This window comes from Pleurodeles waltl, chromosome 1_2 (assembly GCF_031143425.1).
Source record: "Pleurodeles waltl isolate 20211129_DDA chromosome 1_2, aPleWal1.hap1.20221129, whole genome shotgun sequence".
In the NCBI taxonomy this organism is placed as follows: domain Eukaryota; kingdom Metazoa; phylum Chordata; class Amphibia; order Caudata; family Salamandridae; genus Pleurodeles; species Pleurodeles waltl.
The window spans coordinates 692,281,220-692,295,550 of record NC_090437.1 but is presented as its reverse complement, the minus strand read 5'-3'; the positions used below and the strand labels follow the sequence as shown (position 1 = coordinate 692,295,550).

The 14,331-nt window shown below is 41.7% G+C and overlaps 1 protein-coding gene across 3 annotated transcripts in view; it reads left to right on the top strand.

The window, feature by feature from the left end:
- The window catches only part of LRBA (LPS responsive beige-like anchor protein), a 1,864,610-nt gene that overhangs the window by 206,411 nt on the left and 1,643,868 nt on the right, over positions 1-14,331 (top strand). For all 3 annotated transcript variants that reach the window (XM_069242641.1, XM_069242642.1, XM_069242640.1), the window contains exons 5-7: positions 3,870-3,965; positions 5,422-5,543; positions 5,703-5,829. In XM_069242641.1, the coding sequence (XP_069098742.1) occupies positions 3,870-3,965; positions 5,422-5,543; positions 5,703-5,829 (345 nt within the window). The remainder of the gene's footprint in view (positions 1-3,869; positions 3,966-5,421; positions 5,544-5,702; positions 5,830-14,331) is intronic.

The window sequence follows — 14,331 nt, the reverse complement described above, 5'->3', positions numbered from 1 at the left end:
GTTGAAACAGCAGCAAAGACATCGTGAGTAGGGCAAGTCTATTTTTTTAACAGAAATATGGGTGAGATTCTGGGTGCATGCATATACAATCTTCACTAGCCACTTAAACCTTGTTACCAGTGAGGCAAAGGGCTGAAATTTGCATTTCCCACAGTGCACTTAGGAACCTTCACAAAATCCACTTCACCAATCCTTGCACTCTTACCAGAAGTAGCTTTTTTTTTTTTTAAACCCCTGTCCAATTTCTTTTAGCCTGGATAGTCAGTTTGCTCCAAACTTCTCAAAACTAGAACATATTCATACATTTTCTCTGTGCTCTTCCTCACCCCTAGAGAGACCAATGTTGTACAAGGTTTCCTCTTCATGAGTAGCTAAAAGTGTAACACACCTTTTAGTAGCAAGTTGAGCAGGGCTGTATTCTTCTTCCTTTTTGCATAAATCACCTCTCCAATCTCTCCCCATGGTCCTAGATAGCTGAACACATTCTGTCAATGCTTGTTTGAATCGTTCAATCGTGCCGTTAGGCAGTGGTTGATAAATCAAATCAAATCAAATCATTAACATTTATAAAGCGCGCTACTCACCCGTGCGGGTCTCAAGGCGCTAGGGGAAAAAGGGGGGGGGTTATCGCTGTTCGAACAGCCAGGTCTTTAGGAGTCTCCGGAAAGCGGAGTGGTCCTGGGTGGTCCTGAGGCTGGTGGGGAGGGAGTTCCAGGTCTTGGCCGCCAGGAAGGAGAAAGATCTCCCACCCGCCGTGGAGCGGCGGATGCGAGGGACAGCAGCGAGTGCGAGGCCAGAGGAGCGGAGGAGGCGGGTGGGGACGTAGAAGCTGAGGCGTCTGTTGAGGTATTCCGGTCCCTTGTCGTAGAGGGCTTTGTGTGCGTGGGTGAGAAGTCGGAAGGTGATCCTTTTGCTGACAGGGAGCCAATGCAGGTGTCTCAGGTGTGCGGAGATGGGGCTGCTGCGGGGTATGTCGAGGATGAGGCGGGCCGAGGCGTTCTGTACTCATCTTGGGACAAATCCCTCTCTTCCTTAAAAACTCCTCCATTAATTTGGAACTCAACTGGACACCGTTGTCAGTAAGAACAACATTGCAAATGCTTTTGCGTGCAGATTTAACCAAGGAACGTTATCATGGACTGAGTGGTAAATTTTCACATCACAGTTATTTCTAGTCACCTAGAATACATAGCCTTTAAAACCAAATTAGGAAACTGGAACCAGAAATAGCAGACAACGGATGCAATATATCAAAGGAAACTTCCACTGAGTTTCTCTTGACAAATCTCTACATACCATGGAAGGCACTCTAACCTTCTCAGAAAGATGAATCTAAATTGCACTCAGTCAGTACATTTATGTAGAACCCTTTCAACTTGTAGAGCCATATGTGAACACCAGTAAGAACCTCACAATCTTTCCCTTGCTGCCCATCATGGGCAAGTTCAGCGAGTCTCATCTGCAGACTTGCTGGTGGTACTAATTTACAGCCTCTCAGGATTTGGCCATTCCACAATGACATTTTATGCAAGCCATTTGAAAGCCGTCTTGTCAATATATTGTCCAACTTACCATACCATAGTTAGTCTCACACGAATCACAAAACAAATTTAGAGCCTTGCCTTTCGCCAACTTCTCCATCCACTTACTCTGTCACACAGTTATCAATGAAATTTAATGTAAGTTGGATTTGTTGAGCGCTGCTGGCCAACCAACTGCTGGTATCCAGGCCCCGAAGAAGCCTTAGGCAAACCACTGCAGCAAAAACCTGTTCTTTCATCACAGGGACAGAAAGTAGCACTCAGTCTTCAGCCAGCACTCAGAGAGTTACCTGAGCTAGCCCCAGCACCAGGCATGTAACAGTTGTGAACCCCACACTGGAAAGCTGCGAAGTAGACATGCTGCCTCATGAATACAGCCACCTCCACTACATATACTCTTGTGCCTCCACACCTTCCTCTTACTGCATAGTGAACAGAGGAGGTTCAGGAACATTCCTTTCCTGTTTCTTTTTCCTGCCCATCTCATGAGCATAATTTTTGGTAACTCCTTGGACATTGTTGTCCAAAAAACACTGACTACCTTGATAAATTTAGAGAATCTCCCTTTCTTTGGTCTCCTATCAAGGTTAGAATGGCGGGAAAGCAGCTTCTTAAGGATGTCTTCCACAGCGCTGTACACAGCTGCAGACTCACACAGATCTCACTATCTCCTCGTCACAGTCAGCCAACTTAGGTAATATAGTGAGGCACTTGATGGTCATGCTCAGACTTAAATTGTTTAAGGACATTGTGGTGGCAGGCCACAGGATCAAAATTGGTTAGTTGAATGAGACTAGGAGATGTGTTGTGAGATCTAAAAGGTCTTCTTGAAGATCGAAATTGTTGTATAAAGAGGTTATCTTGCTGCCTTTTGTTGTGAGGAGGTGATGTGTTGGAAGCGTCCGCTGATCAGGTGAAATGTTTTATGATGGTAAACATCTTTTTGTTCCTGTTGGTGCGGGCGTTGGTGTGGTCTGCTAAAGCAGTGTGTTTGATAGCCCGGATTTGTTGGTGACAATGTCTCAGGGCAGGTTAGAAGATGTTCCTGTTCCTGTTGGCTTGGCTCATTCTCCATCTGCGCTCCAGTTGTTTGCAGTGGCACTTTGTAATCTTGAGTTCCTCTGTGTGCCAACTGGCTTAAGGTCTGGATCTTGTGGCTTTGCTATTCTTGACTGTGTGTGTGCGTAGACCTCAGAATATTAGAAGTCTAGAAATGCATGTAAATATGAATACAACAGCAGCCCTCAGTTGTCAAAATGTCGCGTGCCCATTTGCGAATAGTGTGTTTTGAAAATGTCCTGCATTCATGTCCAGTAGCATGGTGCACCATATAACTTGATTTTTTTGGGCTAGTGTCACTGCCCCATAGATTACATGTGTCAATTGATAAAGATGATTTGTTGAATCATAAAATCCCATTCTACTTCTCATGATCATAAGTTTAAAAAGCATTACCATAGTGTAACAATTATATGGAAGCAACACGTGTTTATAAAGCAAGGAAATTCCTATTACATTCACCACTTATCAATTGTGAATTCTATGCCTTCTACCTTAAAAATCAAAAAGAATGGTGTGCTATATGCAGGCCTCAAGTTTGAATCCCTTTGGGGTAGACATGCCATTTTATCCTTTCCCTTTTTACTTGATAAAATACATGCACTTCAACTGAATAATCATAATGCACCTTTCAGCAAATTACTTTACATAGTTTTAGAAGTGAGAGCTCTGTATGCTTCGATGCTCACCTATAAATATACTTGTTGCTCCAGGGGCTGTTCTTGTCATAAAGCTAGGAGAAGCATAGATGACTAATTTCAGAGTGTGTGCATTTTTGTAAATGACAGGCTATGAGCTTCAAAGTTTTGCACCAGCATTTTGAGATCCCCATTTGCGTTCTGGAAAGGAGATTCTCTCGGTGAACAAATTAACTCTTTGAGACTCTGGGCAGTAAGGTGTTAGATCACCAAACCTTCTTATCTGCTCATTCAATTATATTTGGCGGAAACGGCGATGACATCAAAAATGTGCATAATATTGCTTTTCACATTTGAAGTGCTAGCCTCACAGCATTATTTTTAAGTTTCTTAGCTTTGTTGTTTTGTGTTACTGTAAAAAAAGGAGGAGACTGATTTAACGAAAATAAAAAATAATCTTACTGCTTCTACTTTATTTATATTATTTGCCTAGTTACCATTTGCTACTGTTAGATTTATACAGTATAGAAATAATTACTGAGGCATGTTGACTGACAATTGGCAATTAAAAGTCTGGGAGTGCTGGTGTAAAGTACATTTTTAATTAATATTTTATTTTTGTTTTTAATAGCCTCCGCATGCAGTGAAGCTGTTATCGGTCTTGAAACACATGCCTCAGAAGTATGGCCCTGATGCGTTCTTCAATTTTCCAGGGAAAAGTGCTGCAGTAAGTACAGAACCCTTATATTTTGAAATGTTACAGGATGCTTCTACAGGTTTTGCTGGTGTGGGAGGTGATGTGTATGGGGTGGGTCTGAAGTACACAAGGGGATGCTAATGCTGAGCATGTTCCACCCCTAAATACACCTTCACTCGCTAACACCTGCCCTCTCTTACATTCTCTACCACCCCGAAAATAAGTAGATTGGGGGCAGATAAAGAGAGGTGCTAAAAGCAGTGATCATTGCTCCAAGCTATGCCACTCCTTCCACTGACTGTGCCCTAGCGGAGAAAGTAATCCCCATTTATGTCCTCTGCAGAAGAGGCAGGAGCTGAGAACAGACACCCATCCAATTGCCACAAGGGGAGTGTGTTGATACACTAGGACCTGCTAGGTGTGGGCCCACTAGAAACTAGTGGGTCCTGTCCGGTATGTGGAAACGTGCAAGTGTGTCATAATTGAACACTGACATGAATATAGTTTAACTTGGATCTTTTTTTAACAATTAAGAAATCGCCCTATTTCCCTTCTAGAAACCAGGAGTATGGGACTGATTTGCTTACCAGGAATGGCCACTTTGTGCTAATTGAAAACTACAATGGTTTCTTGATAGGGATGAGATCTGACACTATGGCCCTCAATACAACTTCGGCGGTCTTTGCCGAAGCTGCGGGCGCCAGTATACCGCCAGTGCTGGCTGTATATCTGGCTCCCTATTTTGACTTTTCTGCTGGGCCAGCGGAAAAGTCACATCAATATTGCCGCTGGCTCATAATAGAGCCAGGGGCAATGTTGATGTGCAGCGGGTGCAGTAGCATCCGCCACGCATTTCACTGCCCGAAATTCGGCCCGTGAAATGCGCGATGGGGCTGTGCCTGGGTGCCCCTGCACTGCCCACGCCAGGTGCATGGGCAGTGTAGGGGTCCCCAGAGGCACCCCAACTCCCCCTTACCGCCACCCTTTCCATGGCGGTGTTTTACCGCCGTGGACAGGCTGGTTGTTGGGGATTATGTGATATAAAAACCATTGGTCTGGAGTTAGTCATTGAGTGTGTTTCTCTTATTGTCTGTGTGTGTACAACAAATGCTTTGCACTACCCTCTGATAAGCCTAACTGCTCGACCACGCTACCACAAAAGAGAGCATTAGTATTATCTACTTTAGCCTCTGTTAAGCCTTTGGGGAGCCCCTGAACTCTGTCCACACTACATCTCATTTTGATATAGTATATACAGAGCCAGCTTCCTACAGATGCTACCAGGACTTTTGCTTTTGGATGCAGTGCATTAATGAAGGGATTGCATTTTTATTGCTGACTGTGTTTTTGTGAATCCTATGTTTCTCAGCCCTTTCCGCTTTTCAAGCGCTTTGGAAACACAAATTCATTTTTTTTATTCTGTTTTTTTTTTTTTTTATTATTAATGTTTAGTATATGTAATGCATGTAATATCTTCTTCCTGCAGGCCATCGCCTTGCCACCAATTGCTAAGTGGCCGTACCAGAATGGATTCACGTTTCACACCTGGCTTCGAATGGATCCAGTCAATAACATCAACGTGGATAAGGATAAACCCTACTTGTACTGGTGAGTCTTCGAAGGCCGCGGGGCAATGCGTTGATATACAAGGGCCCATCTTTCTTGCTGTAGAAACGTTTCAGTTTTTGTTAGTTGTCTGGGGTTCTAATTTCCTTTCATGGTATGTTGCACTCCTTTTAAAACAGCCTCTTTGTTTCTTCCTTCCAGTTTCAGAACGAACAAGGGACTTGGTTACTCTGCGCACTTTGTTGGTGGGTGTTTAATTGTGACCTCCATTAAGTCGAAAGGCAAAGGGTTCCAGCACTGTGTGAAATACGATTTCAAGCCTCAGAAGGTGCGTAGTCTTTCATGATTACAGCAATCAGCTTTGTGCACAATGTCAAAGGTTATACAAAACTGAGTATGCAATTTGTGACTTTTCGGAATACAGCTGATTACTCCAACCAACTGAATATTTGTAATAAATCCCTGGTGCCTTCAGTGCCCAGTGAAGTAAATCAATAAGTCTGAACACAACTGCCCAAAAAAGGGCATCTTTTTTTGTGAGTACGGAAAATGTTTTAGAACAATTTTGGTTTGTTTTTACCCAAGTGGTGGCCAAATTATGCTCAAATATGAGTTGTATGATTTGTATGTGATTTCCTTAGTCTCAGGAAGCTGAATTTCAATTCTGGTTTATTAGAACTAAAGCACTTTGTCTTTGGTCAGTGGACTAGCAAAACAAGTGGATTTCCAAGAGACAAGGTTGCCTTGATCTCTGTGGTGACCTAAAAGAATACAAGTTTAATCTTGTTTTTTACTAATATAATGTATTTCCAAATGGCTTTTTATAGACCTTCAATTCGAAAGGATATTCTCATTCCTATATAAAACAGTAAAGGGACCTTCTAGTCTCCAGTTATCTTCTTCAAAGAGAGCTTATCCCAGCTTGAAAGATGGAGGCCCGCTTGCAGTTAGCATGGGGTTTTGTATAGAGATAATGTGGTGGAGGAGTGTACAAAGTTAGTGGAAGCATCTGTAGAAGTAGTCCATCTTAAATTGGTGCCTCCTCCAACCAGAATTACTCAGTTTGGGTTGAGTTTAGATGGAAGATACTGTTTCTTTGAAGAAAATAAACGCACTTTTTTTTAGCTTTTGCTGTTTTAAGGTTTGTGTGGTTACATCTGCTTTTTTATAATTACTGTGGCTTTGATGTATTAAATTTCAGTACTTTAATAGAAAGAGGAAAATAGAATAGAAACAAGCATTTGCAATGCATCGGGTCTCGCGTTTGCTCATGTTAGAGCTGATAGCGTTGTAAACTCCTAACCCGACTTTTCACCGACCGGCCAAAAGTGCTTTTATATACGTAACAGGAAAAAGTGCAATTAACTATGTAAAGCGCTCGACTTCTGCCAAGCGAGATCGCGCTCGTAAATTAGAGAAAAAGAAGTCCACGAGCCCGATGGAAAACTTCGAGCCTCGCATTTTTTCTGTACTTGGTTGCTGCGCTCGAGGAGGGCTAGCCACCGGAAAAGGCATGACTTATGCGTGCCTTTGACTAATGAAAGCAAGCAGATTTTATTAGGCAAGCCCACGAACCAATAAAAAACACTGACGTGATGTTGACAGGACTCCGTGCCCTTGTCTAAATACTAAAGAGTCTTGCTGCGATACGCATGCGCGAGCGCATGCAACGCAGGCTCGACCCTAAAAAAAAGGGGGAAATCGTTTTTTAATCAAAGTGTGTGTTTTTTTTAAATTTGCATTTTTAAATTGTGCAAGAGTTATTTCTGAGTATTTTTAATGTTCTGGGGGTTTGGGGAAGAGGAGTTTAGTTAAAATAGCCTGTGGTGGGAGTGGAAATCATTTTACTTGTATTAAACAGGAAGTGAGGGTCAGTAAGAGCCCTCCTTCCTGTTGGGACTGCAAGTTAGCGGTCTAGTGTTAGGGAGCCGATTCTGGGCTGGGCCTCGGTCCTGCTGGCATAAATGTGCCAGAACGAGCGACCGCGCTTGAGAAGAAACCACTTTTTTTTTTTTTTAGCTTTTGCTGTTTTAAGGTTTGTGTGGTTACATCTGCTTTTTTATAATTACTGTGGCTTTGATGTATTAAATTTCAGTACTTTAATAGAAAGAGGAAAATAGAATAGAAAAAAAGGGGAAAATCGTTTTTTTTAATCAAAGTGAGTGTTTTTTTAAATTAGCATTTTTAAATTGTGCAAGAGTTATTTCTGAGTATTTTTTATGTTCTGGGGGTTTGGGGAAGAGGAGTTTAGTTAAAATAGCCTGTGGAGGGAGTGGAAATCGTTTTTACTTGTATTAAACAGGAAGTGAGGGTCAGTAAGAGCCCTCCTTCCTGTTGGGACCGCAAGTTAGCGGTCTAGTGTTAGGGAGCCAATTCTGGGCTGGGCCTCAGTCCTGCAGGCATAAATGTGCCGGAACGAGTGACCGCGCTGCTGGCGCGCCAAAGGCAAGCCCGTCCGCGCCCGACCGGGCCCCGGGGCCAGAAATGCTGCCCTTTTTCATAGCTGTGCAGTATCTGGGGGAGAGGAAGATTACAGAAAACTATCGCCTAATCCCACTAATTATGTAGTATCTAAGCCTTTAAGGAAGGGTGGATCTATTTGGACCTGTGAAACCTGTAATTGGGCTATTCAAGTCCCTATAGAGGCAACAAAGGTAAGAAACCAAGACATTAGGTCGGCAGGGTTGGGAGAGAAAAAAATGAAACAGAAGGCATTTTATAATTACAGCTTTCAGTATGCCTTAATAAATGCTAGGTCCCTTCCCAAACATAAACAGGAAATCTGCGAAATGATTGATAATTGGCAGATTGATTGTCTATTTATTACTGAAACCTGGGATAAAGTAGAATCGGACCCAGACTTAATTGTTGCCTCTCCACCAGGTTTTACCTTCCCCAGACTTGATAGACCTCAGAACGGGGGGGGGGGGTCTAGCCATTATCTATAGGTCTACGTTGGCATGCACATGCATTAGTTCTTCGACAGATTCATGTGAGGCAATGACATTCACAATTTCTCAAAACAGTGGGGTACTACTAGAGGGGCTGTTGATATATCGTCCACCTGGACTGACTAAAACATTTTTACAATCTTGGCCTAAGTTGATAGAACCTATAATTCTGTCTGCAAAAGCTGTGATATTGGGCGATTTTAACATGCACTTTGATGAGACGTCCACTCCTAAGATCTGTGAATTCATTGACTTTATGGAGGCCCTGGATTGGACCTCCACAGTCTCGTTGGCCACCCATATTGCAGGGCATATTCTGGATGGACTGTTTGCACGAGCTACTCAACAGGTGGAGGTAACCATGATACAGTTGAGTTGGACGGATCATCATCTGCTGAAATTTAAACTCACCTCAAAGAATGTTGGGGTTGCTAACGTGGAAACGAACAAGGTAGTCAGGTTATGGAAACAGGTTAAAGTAGAGGAATTAGGCCCAGCTTTAGAAGCTGTTTGGGATAAGGCTAAAGCTATGGCCTTGCCCCTGTTTCACAGCTTTCTGAAAGGAGTGGAAATGACCATGGAAGAAATGGTACCCCCTGTAATTAGAAGGCCCAATAGTCAGAAGAAACCAGGTCACCCCTGGTTTACAAAAGACCTCAAACTCCTTCAAAGAAAGTATCGACAGCAGGAAAGACGGTGGAAACTTAATCCTGTACCTGAGGAAAGGGTGGCCCTTAAGTCCACTCTAAAGGCTTATAAAGCAGCACAATTTATGGCCAAATCTAAATTTTATACTACCAAAGTAAAGGAGGCTATTAATGCCCCCAGGGAACTTTTTAAGACTATTAAGGCTCTAACTGTGCCCATGAAGCCGGCTGGTCTAGAAAACTCTCAGGGGTTCTGTGACAAAGTTGCTTTTCATTTTGAAAATAAGGTATTGCAAATACATAGCAACTTTGATACCCAGATCATTCCTGAAGTATTACCCCCCATGATAACAGAGAGTGCTACAGCAGATGGCCAGTCACTAATGTCATATTTTCAACCCCCTTCCATGGATACTATTAAAAAGAAGATTCTTGAAATTAAATCGGGCTCCCCTCTGGATCCGTGTCCTCCTTCCATTTTTCACTTGGTTCTGGATTTAATGGCACGGATGTTGGTCCCCATTTACCAAGAGGTAGCTATGTCTGGGGAGTACCCATCTATCTGGAAAGAAACGATAGTAGTACCCCTTAAGAAAGAAACAGAGGGGGATAATCAGGACATGAGTAATTTGCGGCCAATAGCACGTCTCCCGTTTTTGGCAAAGATTCTAGAAAAAAATGTGAACTCTGAATTGATCGAGTTTCTAACAAAGGCGAATGCTCTTGATATCTCCCAATACGGGTTCAGAAAAGGGCATAGTTCTGAAACTGCCCTAATCTCATCCTCTGATACTATTTGAAGGATGGTTGATGAAGGCAAGGGAGCCGTTTTGGTTCTTTTAGATTTATCCGCTGCCTTCAACACTATTTCTCCCACACTATTAATGTCCCGTTTGCATCATGTGGGTTTGAGGGACAAGGCGCTTAAACTTTTGAAGTCTTTTCTTACAAATAGATGGACCACAGTTAGCTGTGGTGATTTTAAATCTAGACCTTATCTTCTGCCATGTGGGATTCCGCAGGGATCTTCCCTCAGCCCCATATTGTTTAATGTGTATGTAGCGCCTTTGGCTAGTCTAATCCGTACTTTTGGTTTCATTCCATCTTCCTATGCTGATGACTCCCAGCTTATTATTCCTATTAATCAGCCATGGGAGGAGGTTGCAGATCGGTTCAGTAATTGTATGGTGGAAGTGAGTAAATGGATGAAGACCAATTGGCTAAAAATGAATGCCACCAAAACTGAAGTTTTATGTTTTGGATCTGGAAAGAATTTATGGAACTCACGATGGTGGCCCGCTGAATGTGGTAACTGCCCTGTGCCCACTACTGTTACAAGAAACCTAGGCATTTTGTTCGAACATCTGTCTTTTAAAAAACAGATTATTCATGTGGTAAACATCAGTTTATGTTCAATTAAAATGCTCAGAAAAATCTTCCCTTATCTGTTACCTGAATGGAGAGTATCTGCTATCCTGGCATTGGTAATGTCTAAGATAGACTACTGTAATGCACTGTTCCTTAATCTGGATAAGGGGCTGATAAAAAGACTCCAATTAATTCAGAATTCCGCTGTCAGAGCGGTTCTTAATCTCCCACGATGTATATCAGTTAGAGAAAGTCTCAGGAAATTACACTGGTTACCAGTGGCGCAGTGTATCCAGTTTAAGTCGCTCTGTCTTACTTTTAAGGCAGTTCATGGAATAGCACGACAGTACCTGACTTGCATACTCCTCCTGCATGTACCTAAAAGAAGCTTGAGGTCTTCCCAAGCTCACTTGATTCAGGTCCCTCGCACACATAAAGCCAAATGGGGAGCCAAAGCTTTTACATTAGCTGCAGCCAGATGATGGAATTCTCTCCCACAGATTATTAGGCAAGAATCAGGTTATATGAATTTTAGGAAAATGGTGAAAACTTGGCTCTTTACTTGTTAATTTTTTGGTACATCAAGATCAGGGTTTTTGATTTAGATTGTTTCAGTTTCTTGTATTGGATGTTTTTCTATCTTCACTATGTCTGTTATTTTTCTTATCCTTTGTCTATCTTTTACTACGTGCTTTCTTCCCAGCGCTTCAATGCTCTTTGAGTAGGAACGCGCTTTATAAATCTCGAATTACATTACATTACATTCTTTGTTTACAACATAATGGTGACCGCCTAACACACAACTGTTTCATGCAACTAGAAGAGACTGGTACATCAAATGAAACTGTGCACAGGAAAAGCCTGACTGTAATGCCAGAATCCATCAAATACATAGAAACTCTGCTAATAAATGTTCTGCCTTCTACCCACAATCTCTTCAAAGGTACCTTTCAAGTAAAAAGACCATCACAAAACATCCCCCTATTACAAAAGCAAAAAAAAAAAATTTACATGTACATAGAATATTTACAGTATCTTGTTACTGGAAACGATGTATTTACATACATGTACTTTTAGCTTTTACAACAAAACACTTTGTCTACTTTGGACACATTCCATATGAAATTACTAAAACTACAAAATCACTCTGGTGTGATGGAAAAATGTTACTTTCTCAGCACATCGCACCACAATTTCATTAAACGTTGTATTGCTTTAACACCTAAGCATTATCTCATTACATGAACAATTATCCAGCGCACTCTGTTCTGATGTCATGCGGGGACTAGATGCATTAACAGCAGCATATTAATGTGAATGAACAGGGTACAGTGAACTAGCGTAAGAACTTTGGATATAAATACAGTTTCCTGACTGAGCCACGGAAGATTAATCGAGAACAGCATAAACAATAACAGTGGAAATAAACAGGTATGAGTTTGCTTGACTGCGTGCTGTAGAAATAAAAAGTTGTGAAATGTGCAGGAGAAAGGAAAAGACAGCAGAGATATCAGCTTTAAACAGCATGGCATCTAGGCCGAAATTGAGATTCAGAAGAAAACACACCTCTAAGTGTCACTGAAAACTAGCTTTAAAGAAATCTGCACACTATCAGTTTGTACATTTAGAGTCAAGTATAAAATCATCCTGCACGAGATTATTTTAAAAAAAACACGAAGAAAAATCTTTGACATACAGTAGCTAATGCCTAATTGACTCAAACTGTGGGCGGTATTTCTACTAGTGAAAATACAGCCTCCTCTCCTCTTTTGCTTTATTGCTAACCATACAACCCAGACAAGTTTTTACCATCTTTTATTCCCAGCCACTAGTATTGTCCTTTCCCCCAGCTTTTTGTTAAACATCTGCCTATGTGCTCCTTTTGAGCCAGTGTAATCAATTTATTTGAAATCCCGTATGAAGATATCAGTTTTTCCCCTCTATTTATTTGTAATTGACCAAACGAAACGCATTACTCATCTCCTCAAACCTCTATAATGCCTTGTGTATATGAGAGATCGAACTTTCAGCACTCTTCTGTTTTACTCCACTTACCTTCCTACTTTTACTATACACACAGTACGTTTAATGGTTCGTGCACAATTTGCATTGTTCAGTCTCTTGAATTAAGGCCTACTCTTTTCCTCGAAAAGGTTACGAGACAATCAAGTTTCCTGAATGTGGAGACTGTTTGTACAATGTACCGGTTGGTATCCAAATGGCTCCCAAATTCACAAATGTTCCTTCCACAACTATTTAACAGAATATTTTTCCTCTGTGCTTTGAGAATAATTTGTGACATTAAAACAATATGTACCTTTTAGCCAAAGTGATTCTCCATCATCTTGAAAGGGTTTTCAAATAGGTCTATGGCATTTTTTCTCCCCATCAGCACATTGTGCCGCAAGGAGCCTAGTAAATAACCGCATTCTTTCCAGCCTTAATTGTGCAAAAGACATGTTGCTTTTTGAACCGTGTGACGTATTCATGCCCACGGCAATTAAATACGAGTAAAATAATTCGACCAGTTCTTGCCTAGGTAGTATCTGCTTTACTATTTTTTTTCAAAAACATAGATGGCTGAGACATTACTGCTGCTGCCAAGGCGGAAGTACAACATTTAACAGAATACCAGTAATACAAAAACTAAAACAATTATTTAACATAACACAAGAAGTTAGAATACTATCGTTCCTGTAGATCAGCATTGATCTGTGTAGAAGGATAATAAGATGTATGATAACACACAGGCGCAGTTCGTTTCTCTTTAAAGTTAACAACATGAGATAACATTTCCTGAAGGCAAGGGCCCACAATAAAGGCTGTAGCCAGCTAGTGCTCGTTTCACTATCCTCAGATACATCTCTTTCTCTTGCAGTAACCAGCTATTATTTATTTCAATATCCTCAAAGAAATCACTTTCTCTTTGGGCTATATACCACTTACACTTCCTCCTTGGTACTCTGAAGTAAGGTCAGTTGGTCTACGTTCCTCTGGTGTGTTCTTGTTATGAGAAACAATGCAAAACAATTACCGTATTTGCTATGGCTTTTCTTGTATTTTGACACCAGTGTTACTATAGCAGATTAGGGTGACCGTAGCAGTGCTGGACTCGTCGCACGTGGTCTGCCAGAGTCTGAACATTCAGCACTTCACCCAGCTCTGGGTTCTGAGGGTTGACAGTCGTGGCTGGCTCTGTCAGATTCACCTTTTAGGCTGCAAGTCTGACTAGGACACGTGGCCACCATTTTTTCCTCCACAGCAGACAGGAGTGACTACCACTGTTCCCTTGGGCGCACAACAAAAACTGGTCAAAACAGACACAGCACACTAATTTCAGTCCGTATGGCACATCCTGCATGCATCACTTTTTAGCTAAATTTGACCATCTGCAATGCTGGCTTGTGCTGAGATCAAACATTCTCAGGTAAAAGTTGACAGGGGTAATGACCCTGGCTGGCAGCTCTCTTCTTACCTATCTTAGTTTCCCTCATCACCAGTGAAATAAAGAGGCACTGGTACATCCAATGGGTTTGTTTTATGAAAGATCAAGATAAAATCCCGACAACACTTAAACTGCTCATCTTGTTCAACTGAGACAACTCAGAACCAGGTGCCTAGAACATACAGTAATAAAGGCCCTACATGCTACCCTCAGAATATACCGACGGAAAGCCCAGCTACACGTAAAAACGGTGTCTCAAAATACTCAGCCAGATAATCACTCTTCTACAAAAAGGGAACAACTTTGTTATTTGAGATAGAGATTCAAATGCTGTTCCCATCGGTAGCATCCTGTAGGCTTCTGTGTTTTTTTTTTTTGTTCTCCTGTGTCTGTATTTTCTGATTCTTGGATGGGAATCC